This window comes from Camelus bactrianus, chromosome 8 (genome assembly GCF_048773025.1).
Source record: "Camelus bactrianus isolate YW-2024 breed Bactrian camel chromosome 8, ASM4877302v1, whole genome shotgun sequence".
Taxonomy (NCBI): Eukaryota; Metazoa; Chordata; class Mammalia; order Artiodactyla; family Camelidae; genus Camelus; species Camelus bactrianus.
The window spans coordinates 16,585,397-16,609,309 of NC_133546.1; the positions used below are offsets into that span (position 1 = coordinate 16,585,397).

The following is a 23,913-nucleotide window of genomic DNA, read 5'->3' on the forward strand; positions in this document are numbered from 1 at the left end:
ATTTGCTAAATAATATTTTGGTGGCAAGAGCACAGAGAAAAGCATGAGAAAAGACAATACAAACATACTTATTGATGTAAAGACTATTACCAAAACATTGTTCTCAGTGATAAACATATCTGTGAATATACTAAAGGTGAATTTCTTCATCTGAAGTTTCAGCAAGAAGTTTAGCAGAGCAATTGTTGCTGGGAGATCTGCAGGTTTGAGCATAATACGGATTGGTGGTCAATGTAAACAGAAAGTAAGATTCACTAAAAAGGCAGTGGTAGAGTGCAGTTTAGAGCACTGACTTAATTAAATCTGAGCTCTTCTGTTTATGAGCTGTATGACTTTGGGCAAGTTACTCAACCTCTCTGCTTCAGTTTCCTCATCTGTAAGATAAAAATACCTGCCTCACTGGGTTGTTGCTAAGATTAAATAAGAATGTGTAAAGCACTCAGTGTCTAGCAGCACGCATCTACTAAGCGCAGCCTAAGTGTTAACGGGTATAGTTATGTAAGAACAATCTATAGTCAAGGAGGATAAAAAATCATATGAGAGCATGTAAGCATATGTGAGCGTGTGTTCTGGAGAAATAACTTTGTGCACAAGGGAGTTTGTTTTTGGGCTTCTGAGAGTTAGAATTCTCTCACTGGAAACATAGCCTTGATAGTCGTGAAGGAAACTCAGTGGTAGCAAGTTTGTGTTACTGAAATAGACCTTTAGGTATTTTCAGAACCAGGGTATCACGAATGTACTGAGTTTTTACTGCAGTCTGTTTTTCTTATATTCTTATATAGGTAATCCACCTACAGCTTTTAGCCCACATATAAAATTAAAGAAATCACCGTATCTACTAAACTACTTGAAAACAAATTCTGGCACCAGGGGTAGGGATGGGGTAGAACAAGGGGATAAACAAAAGCCTAACAACTTTTCCTTAAAGGTTAACTTAAACATATCATGTATGTGTACATGTGTGCACATCAAGGGTCAGCAAACACGGCCTGCTGCCTGTTTCTCTACAGCATGCAAACTAAGAATGATTTTTAAATAACTGAAAAAATTACACAAAAGAATATTTAATGATACATGGAAACTATAGGAAATTCAAATTTCTGAGTCCATAAATAAAGTTTTATTGTAACACAGCTGCATTCATTCATTGATGAGTTGTCTGCAGCTGCTTTGGGGTGATAGTGGCAGAGTTGAACAACAGAAGAGATCCATATGGCTTATAATCCTAAAATATTTAGTCTCTAGCCCTGTATACAAAAGGCTTGTCAAAGCATTATTATGACACAAGGGACTAAATTAATCTCTTAGATGTGCTTCTCCAAATGTAACTAAATTGCCATATTTGACTGTGACAATATTCACTTACAGGTTCCCCAGTAGAGATGCTTCACCCCAACCTGGTGATTCTTTGAATGGTGGCCTGCTTAAGAGAAACAACTTCTAACGTTCTCTAGTGCAAAACTCTAAGCAGTTCAACTGAATACCTGTTTAAAAACTTGAACCCACCCAGAATTGCTTCTTACTGAAAATCTGGCCCTGCCTGCAACTTCTTATGCAGTCTACTAGTGAAACGAAAGTGCTGAAGTAGCGGAGAATGGGAACTGGCATTTATCAAACACCTGGCATGTGCCAAACATATTATTTCTTTTGAGGTATTCACAACAGTTTTATCAAGTGGGAATTATTACCCCTGTCTCACTGAGGTAAGGACAGAGGTTGAGAAGGTTAAGTAACTTGCTCAAGATAAAGTAAGTGGCAGAACTAGGATTCAAACCTAAGTCTAATGATCCAAAACCTTTGTTATTTTCACTAAATTAAGGGCTTTCAAATATGATCATGACTCACAGTAAGAAGTGCATTTTATTTCATGACACAGTATACAGACACATAAATACATAAAAGTGAACAGAAGTTTCATGAACCAATACTTACCCTTAAAATGTATGATGCACTATTTCCTATGCTAGTGTTTAAGTTAAAAAATGATTTCACAACCAATTAATAGATCACTATCATCTGATATTTGAAAAAATAAAATAAAACTACTGCACTAAATCATAGTGTTTCTTTCTCAGAATAAGATGATTCACAATCTAGGGAAGAGTATTAATGAGGTTCTCTAATTTTCATAAAGTCTGTTCAACCTTGCCACTTGTACATCTGCTTTATAAAAGCAAAATCAGAGAATAACTGCATTTTAGATATTTATAAGGGGTTATCAAATGACGTTTTGAGACAACTGATACATGAGACAATTGGTTTAAAGAGTGTGTTCCAAGCACTTTATATATATTGTTTAATCTTCATAACTCTACGAGGTAGATACTATTATTAGTCCTATGTTACAGATGAAGGCTTAGTTGATTTGCCAAAGATAGCACAGGAACGAACAGCTGAGAATTCAAACCCAGGTGGTCTGGCTCAAGAGTTCACACTCTAATCACTTGGCTCAAACACCACCGGCTGCAGGACTTCACAACTGAGTCACAGTTTTCCAAAGAAAACTGCTTCAACAGAATTGACTTACCATTTAACTTTTGACTTTTCATTAACAACTGGTCATGTAAAGATTAGTTCCATATTTTTAATAAGTGTTATTAAAATAATATAATAATTAAATTTTCACTGTTCCCTATATAAGGGAAAATCTCGTCTCTCCTGGTGCAGTATATGCTGTATTTTATTAGAAAATAAGAGTTACACAACATCTTGATTCCATATTTTGTCAGAGTTTATCTGTTTAACAGTAACAGCTAGTTTATCATGAACAGATAACAGTTAATCTTCATGGCTGTGCTTTTCTATCCATCAGCCTAGCTTTCTCTTTCTTACATTCAATAACACTGCACAAGGACAATTAGAAGTGAGATGGGTATGTCCTATGCTTTCATCAAGTTGAATATTTAATGGAAAAGGCATGAATTAAACAAATAATTTCATTATTAATGACAAGTATAAGTTTCAGAATGGAAAAATACAGCATGCTTTGGGAGTATATTACTAGGGGACACAGTCTAGTGCACAGGGCCAAGACATCCTTAAAAGTAGTGACATCTACGCTGAGCTATAAAGGATAAGAGGGAATCCTTCTGCCTTGAATGATTTCTAGGAAAAGAGAAGAAATTTAGAAGATCCCGTGCAGGGAAGGTTGCCTCTTCTAATAAAATCTGGTAATTTGCCAACAGAAACTGATAGAAAACATTCTGCTGGCACCTACCCAAGACACTTGCTAGGAATAGGAAAGGCTGAGAGCTGCCGAGCTTACTTAATGGAGGGTGATTCTGCTTTAGGTGGGAGGGGTGATGCAGCAATCTTTAATGCTGGCTACACACTAAATTCTGGGGAGCTATCTCAAGGAAATGGGTTATGGAGTGAGATAAAAAGAACTCATCAAATTACTAAATATCCTATCCCAGGTGAAAAAAAAAATGGAAAGCTAGAGAAGACTGTTGCTAGAGGGATAAACTGATCTATTTAATAAAATCTACAAATGCACACAGAAGAGCCAGACTTTTTTTTTTTTTCCCATTTCTCATCTTACAAAAGGAAAAGAAAGTATCACTGTCATCCTAAAGAAACCAGGAACTCATAAATATTACCACTAGATAGGAGTGAAAATGGGAACAGGTAGAACACAGAGAGGCAAAAAAAATCTTCCCTGGACTTTTGTCTTTGTTGCCAACCAATATTTCTTAAAATAAATACGTAATTCAGAAGACAACTAGTACAGTTAGTTTGAATGTTTAGACAATTCATTTCATGTTGTATCGTAAACACAGGTTTTTTTTTTCTGGTACTCCATCACCCCCCCTTTCACTGCATGCTTTCCTGTTTATGTTCCTTTGCCATAGGACAAGTACAGCAAATAGAAAGCAATTGGCAGCAGGAGATTTCTCAGGAAAAATAAGGGCAACCATTTATAGAAAGCTTATTATGTACCAGGCACTCTGTGAAATGTTTTGAACACATGATTATCTTAATTCATCACAACAACCTTCTGACCTATTATGACATTTATGTCATAAATGAGGAAACTGAAGCACAAAGAAGTCAAATAACTGTGCCAAAGGTAGCACAGGAGGGATGCCACAGTCAACTAAACACGTGCTACTCCTCTTGGAGATCATTCAGCCTTTTGTCTGAACACAGATGTCTTCTGGATTCCAGAGAAAGGCTAAAGAGAATCAAGGAGAAACAACAGCAATCTTATGATTCTTCAGCCCACTGTATTTTCTCAAGTGAGAAAAAAGGCTGAGTTGAATTAGACAGGGAGAATAGATTAAAAAAGGCAAGTAGGTCAGTTATAACACCAGTGGTTATAAACTCATATATAAAAAATACACCAGTGGTTCTAAGCGTTAGTGTGCATCAGAATCTCCTGCAGATCTAGTTAAAACAGATTGCTGGGCTCTACCCACAGACAGAGTTTCTGATTCAGTGGGCGTGGGGTGGATACTGAGAATTTGCATCTCTAACAAGGTCTCAGCTAATGCTGCTCGCCTAGGGGCCACAATTTGAGAACCACTGCACTGTATATACTACATAAAGTCACTCTCCTTCCTAGGTCTAGTAAATAAAACCACACACCTCTCCTAAGGAGCTAGGACATAAATAAAAGGGCTCCTTTACAGGTTAAAGAGACGTGGAATTTTTAAAGAAACATCAAAATTTTTTTCTTTATTATAGTTTTAAGTATAACATTTGGTACATACAAAAAATATATGTAAGAAATGCAAATTGTAAAAACCATACAAATCTTATACCTACTTCACAGCAGCAGTCAATGTCTTCAACATACAACTGACAAACTTCCTTTAATATTAAACTGTATTTATTTTGGTAGTTGCCAATTATTCTTACAAAAAGATTTAATTTTCAAAGGACACATATAACTTTCATAATTAACACATATAGTATAAATAGGTTAAGGTTTAAATCTTTTTTTCTTCACTGCTGATTCCACAATTTTCACTAGTGAATAAACATTACTATTACTGAAACGAATCTAACAGAACATACCAAGTTTGACAATAAAAATAATTCAAACTTTTCCAAGATATTTTGTAAAACTACTAAAGACAGAACACAAATACTTTATATTCTCAAATTATCAATTTTAGTTATTTTGTTAAATAAAGAAAGCATAAAACTTAGGACTGGGCTGGACCATTCTAAAGTAGGCTTTCAAAAATAATGACAAAATAGCCTTCAGTGCTATTTGAGTAATTATATACAATGAATATTGTCAATGAAGTAAAATCTTACCCAGATCTAGTCGTTTTGAATTCCACCTTGAGGATAGGTTTGCATGGTTCTGGCTTCTTCCCATCCTTTAACTGTTTTCCTAAAATATATTTTCCTGCATTAAATTCTAAAATTCTAAGTTACTCTAAATTCTTATACATTGATAGTTTATAAAATGAGATATAATGAAATCTACCATGAAACATTTTAAAGTGATTTTGAGAGAAGTATTTAATACAAAATAAGATATTTTAAATGATCAATTTACTGCTTGAAATTCAGTGCTAAAAAGTAAATAAAATGAATTAAGTTGTCAACAACAATTATGTGATAAAAATTCTAATAAGAGAAATTCAGTCTTTCCCATGTTTTTAATTGAAGATAAGCAAAATAGAATTTCAACTTGCTAAATGGATTCAAGTTTTAAAATAGTTTATTTAAGAAAAATAATTCTAAATCATATTTTCACCTAAAGTGACAGGCTGTAAAATTAATCCTTTTGTTAGTAAATTCATTTATATTTATTCTCCTAAAGTAAAATCCATCCATTGTATGTCCAAAAGACTGCTAAAATAAACCAACCTCTATAAAATCTGTCAGAAACTCTTATTGTCAAAGAATTTTGATTATTTTAAAAAAGGTTGATTTCTGTTATCTATTTCTGCATGTTCATTGTATTAACAGTACAGAAAAATTAAAGAAAATAAAATGTGTTATTCCCATTTCTTATGAGATTAATCAGTCTCAATATTATTATATTATTCGTGGAGGTCACAAACACACACCCCACCCCAACACCTTTTATCTTCTTTCCCAGTGTTTTTCCCCCACAGTAAATAGTTCATTCTAACATACTTTGAATTTTCTTTGTTTGTTGTTTGTCTCACCAATAAAAATATAAATTCCATGAAAGCAAAGGTTTTTAAGTGTGTATGTGTTTTCTGTTGACATACCTGTGATGACAAACATTATTTGGCATATGGGGCATTCAACAACCATTTAATAAGTGAATAAATTAATGATTTTTCCTTAGGATTAATTCCTAGAAAAGGGATATTTGGGTTGAACTGTATTCCCAGAAATCAGAAAGTGTAATATAGTACTTTGCCATACCTTTACCAAACAGTGCTTTTTTTTTTTTTTTCCCTGATTTGGTAAGTGGAAAGGATATCTCATTTTAATTTGTATGGTTTTAATAACTAACTGTGAAAATTCTTAGGCTTTCTGGTCATCTGAATTTCTTCTTTTAAAAATAGTTTTAATCTTTTACCCATGCTTCTTTGTTATCTTCTTTACATTTAAAAATAAATGTATTATTCAAAGATCATTAATGTTGCATCTATGTGTTACAAAATCTTGCTACAGTGTCATTTGTGATTCAATTTTTAGACATTTAAAAAAATTGCACAGAATTATACATTTAAATAATCAAGTCTATCAGTCTTCATCATGTTTTCATTTAAGAAAACTTAAAATCCTAAATATGAATTCTTCCAAAATTCATTTACAAATTTAATTTAATTAGAATTCCAACAGCGTTTCTTGGACTTAGACAAAATGAGTTTAAAGTTCATGTGGTGGACTCAATGTCTATGAATAGCTAAGGAAACTGAAAAAGGAGACTGACTTTCAGGATGACAAAGAGAGACCTTCATGAACTCACTCACAAAAACTGAAATGCTAGCAAAACACCTAAAGTTAATCACTTCAGAACTCTAGAAATTAACCAAAGTCACAAAATGAGTGGAACACTGTCTACTCAGTGGAAATGGCTGAACCTTGGTGAGACAGAGGGAAGTGCGGTGTTCGGATGAAGGGCTATTCCCATTCCCCTTGCTCCCAGCTCAGTGGCCTGGTGCCATGAAAAGGTAACAGCATCAGTCAACAGAGGACTGAAGTATCCTTGCAGTTCCCTTAAAAGAAGTTTCCAGGGCACAATCAATATTTTGTCCCAACTTGCAGCTCCCTGAAAAACTCTATTCTCAAGGTGTTGTGACAATTTCATTTGACACAAGAGACATCAGTTCAGGAAGACAAAGGCCCTACTTCCAGGGCATCACAGAAATAACACAGCAATCTACTGGCAATATTACAGCTGCCGGAGGCTGTGGCTTCAGTTGAGGCAAGTAAGAGCCTAGGTAGGATTTTTTTTTTTTAAGTCCTGAAGAAACAGACATACTCCTGGGTATCTAAAAAACCATATACATGTGCAAGGCTGTGTGCATGCCCAGGAAAGACCTGGGAAAAGGAGAAGGCCCCAGTCATGCATCTCTGGACAACTCTGAGACCCTCACTAAACAGGAAAGTAAAAAAAAAAAAAAAAAAAAAGTAAAATGAGCTACAATATCACTGCTGGCAGGAATACTGGAAAGGAGGTATTCATATTGGCTGGTAAAAATGTGAAGGATATAGCCTTTGTGAAAAGCAATTTGAGAACATTTATTAAAAATAGAAGTATGCAAAACTAGTCAATTTTGAGGATTCCACTCTTAAGCATTTGTTACACAGAAACAAAAGGATCAATTCCTATCAAATATACATGGAAAGGTAACAGCAGCACAATTTGTAGTGATTAAAAACTGAAAATAAGTGAATGCCCATTAATTTGGAATGGCTGAATAAACTGAAAAATAATGAGACAAACAACTGGCTTCTGTTACATGACTATTCAGATGAAGGAATTAGAGCCACGCCAGATGACGTGGAGGGATTTTCCTCAAGTACAGATTAAGAAAAACAAGATGCAATAAAGACTAATATAATTCTATTTTATGTAAAAGAATGACCTAAGAATCCCCTATGTTTGTATATTTGTGTAAGTAAATATAATTTTAGAAAAATATACATTTTGGAAGAACACTTACAAGATTTTTGACATAACTGGTGGGGCAGGAAAGGGGATTGGGCTGCAAATGGGGAAGATTAACGGAGAAAAGACTGGTATGACGTGATTCCATTTATGTGTAATGACATGTGTATGTGAATGGAAAAAAACTAGCGGTCTTTTCTGTCACTCACTCACCACTTTCGTTTCATGGTTAGGAAGTTCTTCTCCACATCAGTATCATTTATAGATTTTTTTTTTGAATTTCCTTGTAATTGCTTTATAGTTTTACATTTATTACATTTAATTCTTTTCTGAAGTACACTTTCGTGTGGAGAAGGTATTTTTTCTCTAATAATTTCAGTACTATTTGTATAGGTCTATTAAGCTGAAACTGCTAGACAATAAAGTGCACGTATTTAAAGCGTACGACGTGGTAAGTTGTGATAAATGTACGCACCTGCCAGCATTATTACTGAATCATCAGTTTCCCACTGATACGAAATGTTACATTTATTACATTAAATTTTTATAAATACACACCTGTCAACTGGTATTAGAGCATCTAATCATGCCTTAAGATCCTAAGGAAACAAGTTTTCCCCTCTTTACACGGAAAATGATGGTGCGATGAATCTGGAACCTCTGGCATCCTAATTTACAAGAACTAAGTCACCAGTAATAGAGTGAAGCAGAACATATCAAGGGAACCAGAAAGAACTGCCAGGGTAGAAGACTGCTTTCTTGGGGGAGAGGGGATTGAGGAAAAAAGAAAGATATGGAAAAAAGGATGCTTAAATCTTAAAAGTAGTCCCTCATGCTGTACAAGGAACAAAGTATGAATTTCAACTTCTATTTCCAGCTGTCCAGAGAAACATGACCTTTCAGTGCAGAATTTGAGTGTCTGCTCTAAAGAAGATCAGCACCAGGCCTTTACCCTTCTGCCACCCAAAGTTCTAATTGGAGTGTCAGACTGACATAACTTGGGATTACAGATGCAGATTTTACATTTATTTAAAAAATTATTTTGTTGTATGCATTTTATTTTAAGAAGTAAAATAATTACTCAGCTATAATTCAATTTAACTTATTTCCGTATTTACCACCAATCTCTCAGTGGCTGGAACAATTTTAAAGAAGGGCACCTGGGTGGTATATTTACTGATCCTTCACAAGTCTGAGCTCATATATCTTGCATAAAAACCTGGACAGGTACACAATTCTTAACTTTTGTCTTGCTCAACAGTCTTGATATTGCTCTACTGTGTCCAGCATTTAAACTTATAATAAGGCTTAAAGCCAATCTGATTTCTATTTCTTTATAAATAACTTTTTGTCCACACCCTCCAAGGATACTAACAGTAGTTTCATTATCCCTGTAAATTAAAAATATTGCAGTTCTTAAAGTGATCTTTCTGCACTAATCTTGCTTGGAAATTAGTGAGTCCTTTTGATTTGCAGACTCTGATCTTTTCTTCAACTCAGATTTTTAAAATTATGCCACGGATTACTGCTTATGTTCCACTAAGATTTATTCATCTGTAATCCCAGACTAACCATTTTCTAAAGCAAATCAAGTAATAACGCACTAGCTAAGATTGTATAAGGCACATATAAACTAAAGGATGTTTAGAGAATCACTGGATTTCACCAGTAGGTGTCATTTTACTTCTTACCTGCTATGCCACCTAGAAAAATCTGTGCTTTTTCTTTCAATTACCTGTGAATCTCTTTGAAAAGTCATTGACAAGATCTGGTTAACTATAAAACTCAACTTAATGAATCATATAAACCTTCATGTATCATGTGATTTCTTCTTCTCTCTTACTATGCCCTGCTTCTCAATCCCCAAAACCACCCAGCCATAATCAGTTGGTCTAAGTCTTGTTGATTCTAATTCCAGAATTTTATTCATGTATGTCCATTTCTTCCCATTTGCTGTCATAACTGAAATCATTATTATTTATTGTTGACAACAGCTTCCTAATTGGCCTCTCTCTTCTGTCCTCAGCTCATCTGATGTACTACTGTCAAAGAAATATTTCTAAAATATAAATTTTATGTTTCTTACTGTAAAATCATTTTCTAGGTCTGCATCATGAAGTTCAAGCTCTCTAGCATGCTATGATGTGTATTTTTGCCTCTGTATGTAGTACTGTCTTAGTTTCCTGCTACTCACCAAAAGGAATTTTAAACTTTGGTCATATTAAACTATCAGAAGTTTTCCAAGAATACCCTGATTTCGATTATGTCTTTGCACCTTCTGACTAAAATAACCTCACTCTGCTCTTCGCTATCTCATAACATCCCACTCATCCTTTAAGGCCAAGTTCATCTAACCTGAATTTGTGATATCTTCTTACACCCTTCATCTAAAAGCACACTAACTACTTCTGTTTCCACATCCTACTATGCAGGCCTTTATCAGCCCTTATCATATGTATTTTAGTTATCAATTTGTGATCATTTTTATTCAATGGACTATGAGTTCTTCAAGGGCAATATATTTCTAGTACTTAATTTCTGGTACATAGGAAGTACTCAGTAAATGTCTGTTGAATGAATGAATGAATGAATGAAGCTGCATTAAAAAACAAATGAGGATCATTGACAAAGACAAGTGCTTCCTAAGTTTTGTATTTTGCCATTTAGAATGTAGAAAACATTTGCTGTTACACAGCAGTTACGTTCTCACTCTACAGCTGGTTATCTAGTGTGGTAGCAACCACTCACATGTGGCTGGCTGCTGATCACTTGAAATGTGTCTAGTTCAAGTTAACATGTATGGTTAGTGTAAAATACACACTAGACTTCAAAGAGTACAAAAAAAGAATATGAAACATTTCAGCTTTATATGTTGATTACATGCTGAGATGCTATTTTGCATATTTGAAGTAAAATAACATTAAAATTACACACACAGATCTCATCATGTTTCTATTAAAAATGATGTTCTAGCAAATAAGATAATTCAAACTGGAAAATCACGTTGTTAATAATATTAGTCTGAAATGGGGAGAGTGTTCTTTCCTTAACGTGTGGAGACAGAGCTGATTTACAGCTGGACTGAAGACACTTGGATATCTGGTTTTTGAATCATGGCCAGGGGCAGTGGGATTTATGATGTACTTGTTCAAGATCCAAAACTTCCCAAACTCCCCCTGGGGAGCCCCAATGTAGTTGTTTTATTGATGGTTGGCAAGTAGCCTAACTGGCAATGGTGGCTTGATCATTTAAAGGGCCTCTCTGAGAGTTTCTTGTCAAGTTATTCAGAAGCCAAATCTTGGGGGTGGAGCTGGAGACTCAGCATAATCCTTGTGTGCACGGAGTGGGAGCTTCTTATGGGATGTCTCTCAGAATGCTTACACATATTCTTCTCCTTTTGCTGCACGATATCCTTTGGCTTTACATACAAGCCTTACTTGAGTATATTCTGTGGAGTTTGGTAAGTTCTTTCAAATACATAAACTGGGGAAAACTTTGTAATGAACTACATTAAAGAAGTGCAGTATAGATTTGTTATTTATTAAATGTTTCATGCTTCAGGTAAATCTTCAAAGTAGATTAACAGAATTTTTTGTATGCTACATCCTTGAAAATATTATATTAAGTTGATTTACTTATGTGAACTCTGAATTTATTTTTCCTTCAGCAACCCTTAATAGAAAGGGTTTTACCAATCTTGGTTTATTCTTTGATAAGTGGATTGATTGTACTGATGAATAAGCTCCGGAAACTAAATTTTTAAAAATGTCATTTCCTACAATGACATCTATTGATTTTGACTGTCTATCATCTCCATTTCCTCTGAGAATCATCTGACTTTGGTGAACATGACACAGAAAAATCTGACTCTGCAACACATCACACACACACACCCCTCCAGGGTTACGGGGAGGTCCTGCAGGGCCCTGGCACAGTAAGTCACTTAGCCATGATGACTGCTTCAGGGTAAGTATGTGAGCCAGGAACGGACTATCCAAGTCCTCCCCTCCTAAAAAATGAAAGTCTATCTCCCACAGGAGAGAAACAGCCAAAAAGAAAGAGAAACAGAGCTCACCTGCTAGGCTCACCATAAAGACATACAGAATTTACAGCCCACCAAAAGGAAATGACTTTGCACAGTCAATAAATGAAACAAATCCTGCTTAATTTCCAAATAATGACAAAACTTTACACCTTAAGAATCACCTTGTTCAATCCTGTCATTTTACATATATGATAAAACTAAGTCCCTGAAAACAGTAATTATCTCTACAAGGTATTTCACAAATAGCAAAGCTAGAATTCCACTCCAGGTTGTCTGATTGTTAGGAAAATGTTCTTTGATACTCTTTAAAAAGTAGATTAAAGGGAGATAACGCTTTTTGTTTTAGTCAAAAATCACCTGTTGAGTAATTTTAACACCCAAATGTAGACTTCCTCCAAAAATATGACTATCAACCAATTTGATATGCATATCTAACATTATGTCAGAAAACTACCTTACATAAATTCAAATTATTCTACTTTGTAGCCATTTTATCATCATTATCTAGGTAACTGTTATGACCCTCAGAGCAAGAGTCCACTATCAAACAACTTTAGTAGTGAAAGATGCCATCTGAGGGTAAACTAAACAGAGCTACCAAATCTGGGGAACTGTCTTATAATTAAATTATAGTTCAAACACTAAGCCATCATTTATTTCTCATTTCATGGAATACTAGAGAACCATAAGATGTTTTGTGAATAAAAGATACTAAAGTCAAATAAGTTTGGGAAAAGTCATGTAAAATAATCGAATATATAAACCAATATAAATAATAAATATACAGTTGGTCCTTAACATGAATTGAGCTGCATGGGGTCCACCTACATGCAAATTTTTTTCAATAGTAAATACTAGAGTACTACATAATCTGTGGTTGGTTGAATCTGCAGATGTGGAACAGGGACTGAGGGCTGACTTTACGTTATATGCAGATTTTCTACTATGCAAGGATGGGAGCCCCTAACCCCCTGTAATGTTCAAGGGCCAACCGTATATATGTATGTATGTGTTATGTGTGTATATATCCTCCCTCTTGGAGATTCATAGTGGACATTAAAAATTAAGTCTTGTAGTATAGAAAATGCTCAAATTTAATTCAGCATTTCTAAAACTTTTTTCACTGTAATATACTTTTTCACCAAACAACTCATTAACATAAGAAAAAACAGTATTGTGAAATATATTTTGGGGAACACTAATCAAAATTTTTTGGTCCTACCGTACCAAGTAAATAACATATCCAGATTTATATTGACTATAATCACGTGTATATAACATGTCACAATTTCCAGGTACTTTCACTTACATTTTGCTTATTCCATCCAGGATATAGAATGGTGCCTATTACATGGTAGAACCAATATTTGTTGATGAATGAATAAAAAGCACAATCAATTCCTGGCTATCAAGGTAATGCTTATAAATGGTTTTTAAGAATAAGATACTTAGGGGAGAGTAATAGCTCTCCCCTATTAGAACACATGTCTAGCATGCAGGAGGTCCTGGGTTCAATCCCCAGTACCTCCACTAAGGAAAAAGAAAGAAAGAAAGAAAGAAAGAAAGAAAGAAAGAAAAAAAAAAGGAGTAAGATACTTAACCATTAAATGGGTTTAGGTATGAAAAAACCCACAAATTTACCATAACTTTTAGACAGTAAGAGCAAGAGACCATAACACAAGACAGTAATGAGAAAAATCCCTAACTTTCAATCCATCAAAGCAGACATTTAGTATACCAAAAATTAAATACCACAAATATGGTGTATATATATGGAATATATGACACCTTATAGTACAAAAAACACATTTTTATGTTTTAAGGTATAAAAATGAACTTAGTGTTGCCACTAAACTCAGCTGTCAACTTGAATTTAACTTTGGTAGGTTACCTACTACTTTACTACTGCGGCAAATAATTCACATTTATAAAGAATGAGTACTTCTGATGATCTACATTTTTAGGCTGCTATTCTACGCAACAAATGCCATCCTATTTTTTAATACCTGCCACAGAAAAAAATGAAGTTCTACATTAGGTTTGGATTCTAAATTTGAAACATATTAAGTCAAATATTCTTTGTCTTATTTGTAAAAAATAATTTTAACTACTGACCCTTTTTTGCTAAGATACTAAAAACTCTGTAGAAAACTACTTTACACTACTTCTTAAAGTTTGCTCTCAAGGCTTTAAGTATTAAAAAAAGATCAATATTAAATAGAAAATCACCAACTGGCATCCATCACAGTCATAAGTAATCCATCCAAGAAATATCAACAGATGCTAAAACCAGAGGGTAAAAATTTGGTGAGGAATAGTATGTTTACAGTTTCAAAGTATCTCCTGCAACTCAAAATACTTACTGATTACAAGTACAAATCAAAACTACTTATTAATTTCAAAGGAAAAAAATAATGTTCCAATGGAGAGACCTAGCAGACAGAAGCTTAATCAAGGGATCAGGGTACAAGACATCACCAATCCAGGACAAATCAAACACAAGCTCCACTTGAGAGGATGCAAAAAGAACATATCAATCCTTTTGGGATATTCCTGATGAAAATGTGCAACCTGAGTCTAAACATGAAAAAATTTCAGACAAAAAACCTGTGGAGGCACAATCTATAAGTAACTGACATAACTGTCAAAATTAATCAGTTATGAGAGTCAAGAAAAGGCTCAAGAAGAGTACCAGTTTGAAAGACTGAAGAAAGAGGACAACTAAATGTAACCTTGATATAGATCCTTCTGATAAAAGGAAAAATTTGGTGATATAGGAGAATGTCCTTGTTTGTAGGAAACAAATACTGAAATATTTCCAAGTGACTGGACACTATGTCGAAAACTTACTCTTAAATAGTTTAAAGGAAAAAAAAAACCCTCTTTGTACTATACTTAGAAAAAAAGATAAAAATTTAGATAAACAACACTTTAAAACCAATATTACATATTTCTACCAGCTTTAATATGAGTTTTATTTTCTTCTGGACTTGAAATTAAGGGTTTTTAAACTAATCATCTACGTTTTCGGGTTTCTGAATTCCTAGGTTCCAATGGGGTTGGGAGATCCTTAAATGTATGGGAATACCGAGGAGTACCACAAAGATTAGGGACGTAGGCACTAATAGGAGGAAGAACAAAAATATATTAAGGAAAACTGGAACCTACTATCAAAAGGGCTATTGCCTGGAGGCACACATAAATAGATCTGCAGCAAATTTAAAATAAGTGCTTTTCCAGAAGATGACTGCTACCAAAAAGCAGAGGTAAAATGTATCAAAATATGTGGCTACAAGTATTGTTAATTTTTACCAAAAACAAGCAAGTCTAAAAACTCACACTGCTATAGACAAAGTTTTTAATATGACTGTTTATTTTCTACACTGCAATAATTCAGAATGTACCATTCTTTTTTTAAAAAGTGGGCATTCATATTTTAAAGCAAACAGTGAAACATTAGCAATAGCTACAAAAGTACTCTTTTAGTATGCTACCAATTCAAAGAACAGTTCCTTTCATTTCCCTAAATTTGCTGGTAAAGAATCTCTGTGGGTAGAACTGGGATAATGCAGATTAATAAAGAAATGCAAATTCCTAGGCTTCATCCAAAATTCAAGGAAGGCCTTCATAATCTGTTCATAAGCATCCTAATAAAACCTTCATGGAGGTTTTGTATTACTTGTGGAGAAAAGAGTTGTAGGATTGTAGGATTGATACTGTTATTCCTAGAAAGGTCAGCTTGCAAGGCTAGCTCTTGGTTGGCAACTGGTAACTGCGCTTTCAACACTGCTTCCACCATTCCCAGTCTGATAAGATGGCACACTGTGCCTCAGCTATCTGAACAAACAATATGATTTATGCCAAATCTCTGCTTTCCTTCTGAGCCTCTGAAGTTCTGGTGCATGCTAAAGCAGGGAGTTCACATGGATTGACCCCAGTACAAACTGGACTTCTGGGCTCAGGTGAGCTTCCCTGGTATGTAACATATCACACATGTGGTAATAACTCATTGCTAGAGGGATGAGGCATGTTCTGTGTGACTCCACCAGAAGAAGACTGCTGAAAGCTTGAGACTTGCTTCCTCCAGACTTCACCCTATGTGCTTTTCCCTTTTCTGAGTTAGCTTTGCATGCTTTTGCTGAGTTCTGTGAGTATTCCTAGTGAATCAAATCTGGGGTCATCTTATGGACCCTGAACACAATACTTTTAATGTATAAAATTACCTTCTATAAAGTTTCAAGTGTACCAAAACATGTTATATATACATTAGCAACTTGCAATTGATAACTTTAAGATGACAAAAGCTTAAACTAAGTCCGCTACCACTCACTACATTATCTACATTTTGGACTACTGGAGAAACAATATCAGAAGATTATGTAAGTTTCATTTTCTCAAAGCTCAAATTTGCAATTTCAACTGTAAATAAAGTTATTTGACACTTTACATACCTGGTTCTTACAAATGATTTCTATTTGTGTAAATATTTTAAATTCAAAACAAAAGAAAACCCATCCTTATCATCAAAAACAAACAAACAAATCCAAATGCAAACTCAAAACAGTTTACTGTTCATCACAATTTAGGTACTGTTTAAAAGGGATGCATTCTTACCGTGTGGAGTTATTGTCTGTACAGGCTTAGTGGGGGATCTCACATTCCATATAGTCAAGGTGCCATCTGAATGACTGCAAATAAATTGTTTTCCTTCATGATGCCAAGCTACAGAGTGGATAGCCTATGGGAGAGGAATGAAGAATTCCACTTTTAAAAACAAAAATTTATTTAAACACCAAGGTGTTCATAATTGGTATTATAATTAATTTTCATTTTAAACTTTTTTACATTTCCCAAGTTAAAGTCAATGTTAACTTTAAGTTCCCATAATAATTCAGTCCTCCTGCAATAGAAATGAGATTTATTTTGGCATTGACATTATTTTAATTCTTTTTACTTTATTTTCTCCTTAAGCGAGCATAAGGATGATACAATAGTGATACATGTATTATTGACAAGTTCAGGAAAACAAAACGTATTCTTGTAATTTCTTAGAATAAACTATAACTAAGCATAAATTACCAAGGAATTATAACCAATATCCCATTGGAAAAACTAGTTGCACTGACAGGCTAGAAAAAATTTTAAAAATTAAAGTTTTAAGAAGATAAGATGTAGATTTGGAATTAAGAACAATTAAAAACCCCTCAGATTCAGCTTCAAGATGTATTATCCATTTCTCACAGAACTTAGTTTAACTTATACACAAAGTCATCACTTACTATCATCTCATGCAATGTCCATTTATTTGCATTCCTCATATGCTATTTACTTCCAAATATTCATAGGTTTTTCATCTACCTTTTTATTGATTTCTAATTTAATTCTGTTATAGTGAAAGAACGTATTTTTTATTTTTTATAATTTTTTAAAAAATTTATTAAGATTGATTTTATGGTGCAAAATATGGTCTGTCTTGATGAATATTCCATGTGTACTTGAAAAGAATGTATTTTGTTGTTGAGTGAAGTGTTCTGATTTCTACTTTGCTAATACTGATATAGCCATTTTAGCTATCTTGATTAGTGCTAATTTTACTTTTTCCAACCTTTTTTTTCCCTCAGACACCTGTGTCTTTATGTTTAAAGTGGGTTTCTTATAGATAGCATATAGTTGGATCTTGTTTTTAATCCAATTTGACTATCTCTGCCTTTTAATGGGGTAGTTAAACCATTTACACATTTACATTTAATATGATTACTGACATACTTGCATTTAAATTATCATCTTGCTGTTTTTTTCGTATTTCTCCCATTTATTCTTTGTTCCCTTTTTCCTTTTCTTCTGCCTTCTCTTGGATTGAAAATTTTTAAAACTTCATTTTACTTCCTGTTTGGCTTACCTATTTGGGTTACTGTTGTTTTTGCTTTGGTGTTCTCTTCAGAATTTGCAATATATGTCTTTATCTTATCATAATTCACCTTTAAGTATCACAAAACTTTAGGTACAGTATAAAAATTGTATTAATCAACAACATTCTGTCCCCTGACCTTTATGTTGTTATTATTTATATTTTAATTCTATGTATGTCATAAACCCTATATTTTTACTATGTTTGGCTTGAATAATTAATTCTCTCTCAAATATTAAAAAGTAGAAAGGCTTTTATGTTTACATACATATCTGCCATTCCGGCATCTTTCATTCCTTTGAGTAGATTCAAATTTCATCTCATACCATTTGCCTTCTGCATGAAGGACTTCTTTTAACATGTCTTGTAGTGAAGGTCTACAAATGATGAATTCTTTGAGTTTTTTTTGTGTAAATGTGTTTATTTTGCCTTTGCTTTTGAAAAGATATTTTTGTTTTCTTTCAGAATTGAAAGATTTTATTCCACTATGTTCTGGCTTGCATTGTCTCTAAGGAAACCATCTGCTGTCATTTTTATCTTTGCTTTTCTGTGTTTAATGTGTCGGCCCTTTCCCACATTCTTGTTGCTTTTAAGGTTTTCTCTATCACTAGTTCAAGTTTTAAGCAATTGAAATATGATGTACTTTTGTGCAGTTTTCTTTATGTTTCTTCTGCACTGAGTTCACTGAACTTCTACGATATCTATATATCCTAGAAGTTTCTAGGGGTTAAAATATTCATCAAATTTGAGAAACTTTGGGCCATTACTTCTTCAAATATATCTTCTGTCCACACTCTCCTTTCTGGGACTCCTATTACACGTATATTAGTCTCGTTGAAGTTGACAGTTCACTGATGTTCTGCTCATTTTTCATATTGAGTAGTTTCTATCTCTATGTGTCTTCAAGTTAATCAAGCTTTTCTTATGAAATATCAAATCTTTTGGTAAATCCATCCAGAGTATTTTTCATCTCTAGAAATTCCACTTGTATTTTTGAAGACTTCTATGTCATTCCTCAACATTTTCACACTTTCATTTACCTTTTAAAGCATATGGAGTCTATTTAATATTTGTTTTAATATCTTTGTCTTCTAATTCTATCATCTGTATAATTTCTGAGTTTGTTTCTATTGACTGCATTTTTTTTCTCACTTTGAGTCATTTTCTGGCTTCTCTGCATGCTAGTCATTGTGCCATTTATGGTGGGTTATTAAATTCTTTTAAATATTTTTGAACCTTTTTCCTGATTTAGTTATATTCCTTGGAAACAGCTTGGACTTTTCAAGGCTTGCTTTTAAGCTACTAGGCTAGCTAGGCCAATCTTTATTTAATATAGGGTTAGTTTGGCCCCACTAGTGAGGGAATACCTTTCTGAGTACTTTTCCTGATATTCTGCCATTACAAGGTTTCTCCAATCTGTTGAGAATGTGAACTATTATCAGTCTTGTGTGTGCTATGAGAATTGTTCCATCTACTCCTTACCAGTGGATCTTTTCCAAGCCTCATACACATGCACTAATCAGTATTCAACTGAAGACTCAGGGTGAAGGGCTCCTTGCAGACTTTTAATTAAAACTCTCTCCATCTAGGCAGTTCTCTATTCTCTGTTACCCTGCCTTATAAGTTATGAGTATCTTCTGCAATTTACTAACCCTGTATCCTCAACTCAGGGACACTGATGGGCTTCCAATTAGGTTTCCCTTTCATGTACTGAGACCTAGAACATCTCTCCAAGTCATAAGCTACGACAACTGAAGGGCTCACCTTGTTTCTCCTCTCTAAGGAATTCTTGTTCTACACTATCTGTTAATTTCTAAAAACTATTCTTTCATATATTTTTCCAGTTTATTTTTAAGGTGAGAGTAAATCCAGTCCCCGTAACTCCAGAGTGGCTAAAGCCAAGATAACTATTAAATTATAAAAAATAAAATGAAAAAAGTCAATCTTTAAAATGTGGTTTCATTGTAACATAGAAAACAGCTCTACAGGCCAAAGCTTCCGGAGAAATGACAAGAATTCTTCATTAAAAATATGCTTTCTTGTAATTCAAGATCTTGATTAGTGAGCCAAACAACTGACTAACTGAAAAGCTTACAAAGAATATGCCACTATGAAAACAAAGGAAATTATCTTTTAGTCATGCTTACAAAGATAATATGCAGACATTTACAAAGTATTCCAAGTATTGCTATAGTTACTCAGTGCAGTCTGCTGTTTGAGCAACTGAAAGTATCAATAAGAAGACATGACATATTTCTTAAAAACAAACAAACAAAACTACTTACACATTTCCTATATCTATTTACTGAGTTGGAAACTGTGAACACTCCTGGTACCCAAATTATGGTCACCAGATACCATTTCACACTGAAAGAAGTGAGTTTCATGGAAACAGATATTTTAAGTTTGGGGCAGAAATATACAAGATTAATGGGTATACTTTGTTATAACAGATGGCAAGGAAGCTATCCAAGATCATTATCACCAAAGGACTCAGGAAACAACTGGAAGAGATTCACTGACCAAAGATGGGACAATTTGAAAATCAATAAAGATAATAATTTCAATGTATCGTAGCATATGCAATGTTTAAATCTTTGCGTACACAGTGAAATGGAAAACAGGAACAAATTGCCCATCATTGAGATGACTAGAGAACAACCCCTTTAGAGTAAATACTGAAATAAAAGGAAAGAATCAAGCATTTATCCTGCCCTTCCTATCTGAACTGTACTACAATATAACCAAAAGAGTAGAAAAGAAGAAGTTTCTCTTTACTAAAGTGTCCTTGATAATAAATAGAGAAGGAATTACAGAATTAGAACCTCCCTATTTTGCAACCATTGCACACTAACAGATCTATGCCTTGAACATCACTGGCTGCTAACATCACAAACAGACACTAACATTCAACCTGGTAGAAGAGCATCAGCATCATCTTTGAGGTAGTCTTGATAAAAATGAAAAATGAACCTAAATTTGAGCAAGCCTCAGTAAACTATCCAATTTATAGGAAACCTGAGGGCAAAAAAAAGACATCTTTTTATCGATCAATCACAATCTTTATTTGGATCTTCAAGCAAGCAAACTATAAATATTTATAGTATACTATCATTTACATAAAATAAAAAAGAGTGTACATTTATTAATTTGGTTGTAAATCAGAACACTTGTATAAAATAAAAAATAGCATACACTTATTAATTTGCTGGTAAATGCAGAAAATACCTTTGGAAAATACATAAGAAACTAATACTAGTACCTGAGGGAAGGGAATTGGATGGCCAAATGACAGGAGTTGGAGAGATTTTTCTTTTTGTACCTTTTGAGCTATGTGCATATATATATGTATATATATATACATTTGCGTGTTACTGCAATTACAAAGGTTGCCTAAACTGAAATCACCAATTAAGTTCTTAGAGAAGCCACTCTAAAGTGGAGAGATGACCAGAGTTTTTGATCAGCAAAAATAATTACCTCATCGTATGTGTATCTGTAGTCGGCTTTCTTTGATTTGAGGTCCCATAACACCACTGTTCCAGACTCAAAGCCAATCAAAAGCTGTAACAAAAGAAAATGCCACATTATCTAGGAATCATATTAATCATTTGAAACTTTTATTTGCTGACAATGAAGATAACTATTATCATTCATATGCTTCAAGTATGAAATTACAATTAAACACCTGCATTACTAATTACTTATCACATGGATGACAAATGAGACTGCAGTGCGTATTTATATGCCTTTGATGATTAGGGAGTCAACATATATCATACAACTGATTACTGAAAATGATAACAGTACCATTTTGAAGTCCTGAGTATATGTTTTCATTAATATGTTACTAATAAAAATTAACATTTGTATATTTTTTAAAGTTTATAAACTTTTCTATTTTAACACATTATCAGGCAATCTTATTTACTCATCTATATATTGATTAGTTCCAAATTATATCTAGCCTAGATCCCTTTCATGAGATTCAGACTTATAATTCCATTGGCCACCTCTTCACTTATTTATTCCACAAGAACCTCAAAGTAAATGTGTCCAAAAGCGAACTATTTTCTTCCCTACTTTCCTTTTCTTGTATTCCCTATTCCAGGTGTCTCTCTCAGCACTCCTTTTCTTAATATTCATTAAATCATTCAGGCAAAAACCTTGGAGTCATCCTTAACTATTGTCTCTCCCTGCTCAGGTAAAATCATCAAGTAATTGTAAAACTACATTCTAATATCTCTCAAATTTACTTTCCTCTACCTTCGATATCTCTCTCCTGGTTCAAGACACAAAGGTCTCTTTTCTGGGCTCTGGTCACCCTAACAATCCAGGCTTGATACTTATTTAACCCATTCCATATTGTAGCAAGGGAGGTACTTCTAAAATGCAAACCTGATCATGTAATGTATGCTTTTATTTAAAAATTTTTAATGCCTTATCATTTTTTTAACCATTATTTTTCTTTAGTGACACAATGTTACACAGATGTTTGGAAATAGGAGTCATTGATGTAGTTAAAATAGATTTTTCTATTAGAAATCAAAAGTTAGATAATATAATCTATTCTAGCACCCTAATATTTAAAAAAAAGTCTGAATGAGATTAACTTTGGGAACTAAGGAGGATAATATAATGCCAAGTCTCAAAAAATGAGGATGATGTAAATTTATTCAATAAGTCCAGTATATATTGATGAGTTACTAATTATATTGTATGTTGAGTGCTATGAGAAATATAAACCTGAAAAAGTATTCTTTCTGTGCTCAAGGAGTTTTTCAAGTTCAGGTGAGATGAGATGCACACACACTTCTACTTCATGGCAATGCAGGGTAAATACTGCAGAACTTGCCCAGCTAAGGTGCTAATGAATTTAGAAGTGAAAGAAAATATTTTCTGTCAGGATTATCAGGAAAGGTATCACGAAGGACAAACATTTAATCTGAGCCTCAAGATGTGGGTAGGAATCAGCAGAAAGAAAACAGTGGGAAAGAATTCCAAACAGAGTGATTTACATAAAAAAGGCATTGAGGCAGCAAAGAGCAGCTCATATTTGGGTAACAATAACTATTTGCTTCACCATAGCATTCAGGTAAAGATGTTCTTAAAGATAACGAAATTGAGGACTATTTTTTAAGGAAACATTATTTTATTTGTTAGATACTGAAGAATCACTGAAAGCATTTGAACAGGAGACAATTAAGATTAAAACAGCACTCTAGGAAGATTGATCTGGAAATGATTCAAGAATGGGTTGGAATGCCTTGAACTGCAGTGGTAATAATGAGATCAAATAGAAAAGAGACACTGCAGTGAAAGACTGAAATGACTTGTGACTGATTCAAGGGAGAAGAAAGGAAAGTTTTCAGTCCTTCCACGATGCCTCCCACCCAAAGGCCGGCTTTAAACAATTATTTAAAATAAATAAGTGAAGATACAGCATATGGAAACTTGTTTCATGTAAAGTTTCTCTCAAAACACACAACTGTATGATTATAAGCTAACTCCAAACAGTACAACTATCCATTTGTTTTCTCAGTGGCAAATAAGAGAACAGTGTTACACAACATATAGACTCCACCACTCTCCCTGATTGAGGAAAGGAAATACCTGGGTAAACTTCTTCACGAAATCCAGAAGTTTCATTTCACTGATTTCTGATAGTGATAAACTTCCTGTTATTTATGTAGGCTAATATAATTAAATTATATAAGTAGAAAAAGATCATTAAATAGAACTACTGAGAGATTGGTTTGAATTAGGAAATAGAAATTCATGGAAAAAAATTTTATTATTTTTTAATGTATTAATGAACTTAAATTAACAATAGCTAGATAATGACTGCATGAAATGGGTTTCAGAGTATAAAAAATTTAGTATTTAAAAAAAAATCTCTATTAATCT

At 33.7% G+C, this 23,913-nt stretch overlaps 1 protein-coding gene across 6 annotated transcripts in view; it reads right to left on the bottom strand.

Moving 5' to 3' along the window:
- Positions 1–23,913, bottom strand: part of STXBP5 (syntaxin binding protein 5) — a 153,784-nt gene that overhangs the window by 78,953 nt on the left and 50,918 nt on the right. For all 6 annotated transcript variants that reach the window (XM_074368210.1, XM_074368208.1, XM_074368206.1 and 3 more), the window contains exons 7-9: positions 21,487–21,570; positions 16,713–16,836; positions 5,266–5,344 (exon numbers count right to left, since the gene is read on the bottom strand). In XM_074368210.1, coding sequence (XP_074224311.1) covers positions 5,266–5,344; positions 16,713–16,836; positions 21,487–21,570 — 287 coding nt within the window. The remainder of the gene's footprint in view (positions 1–5,265; positions 5,345–16,712; positions 16,837–21,486; positions 21,571–23,913) is intronic.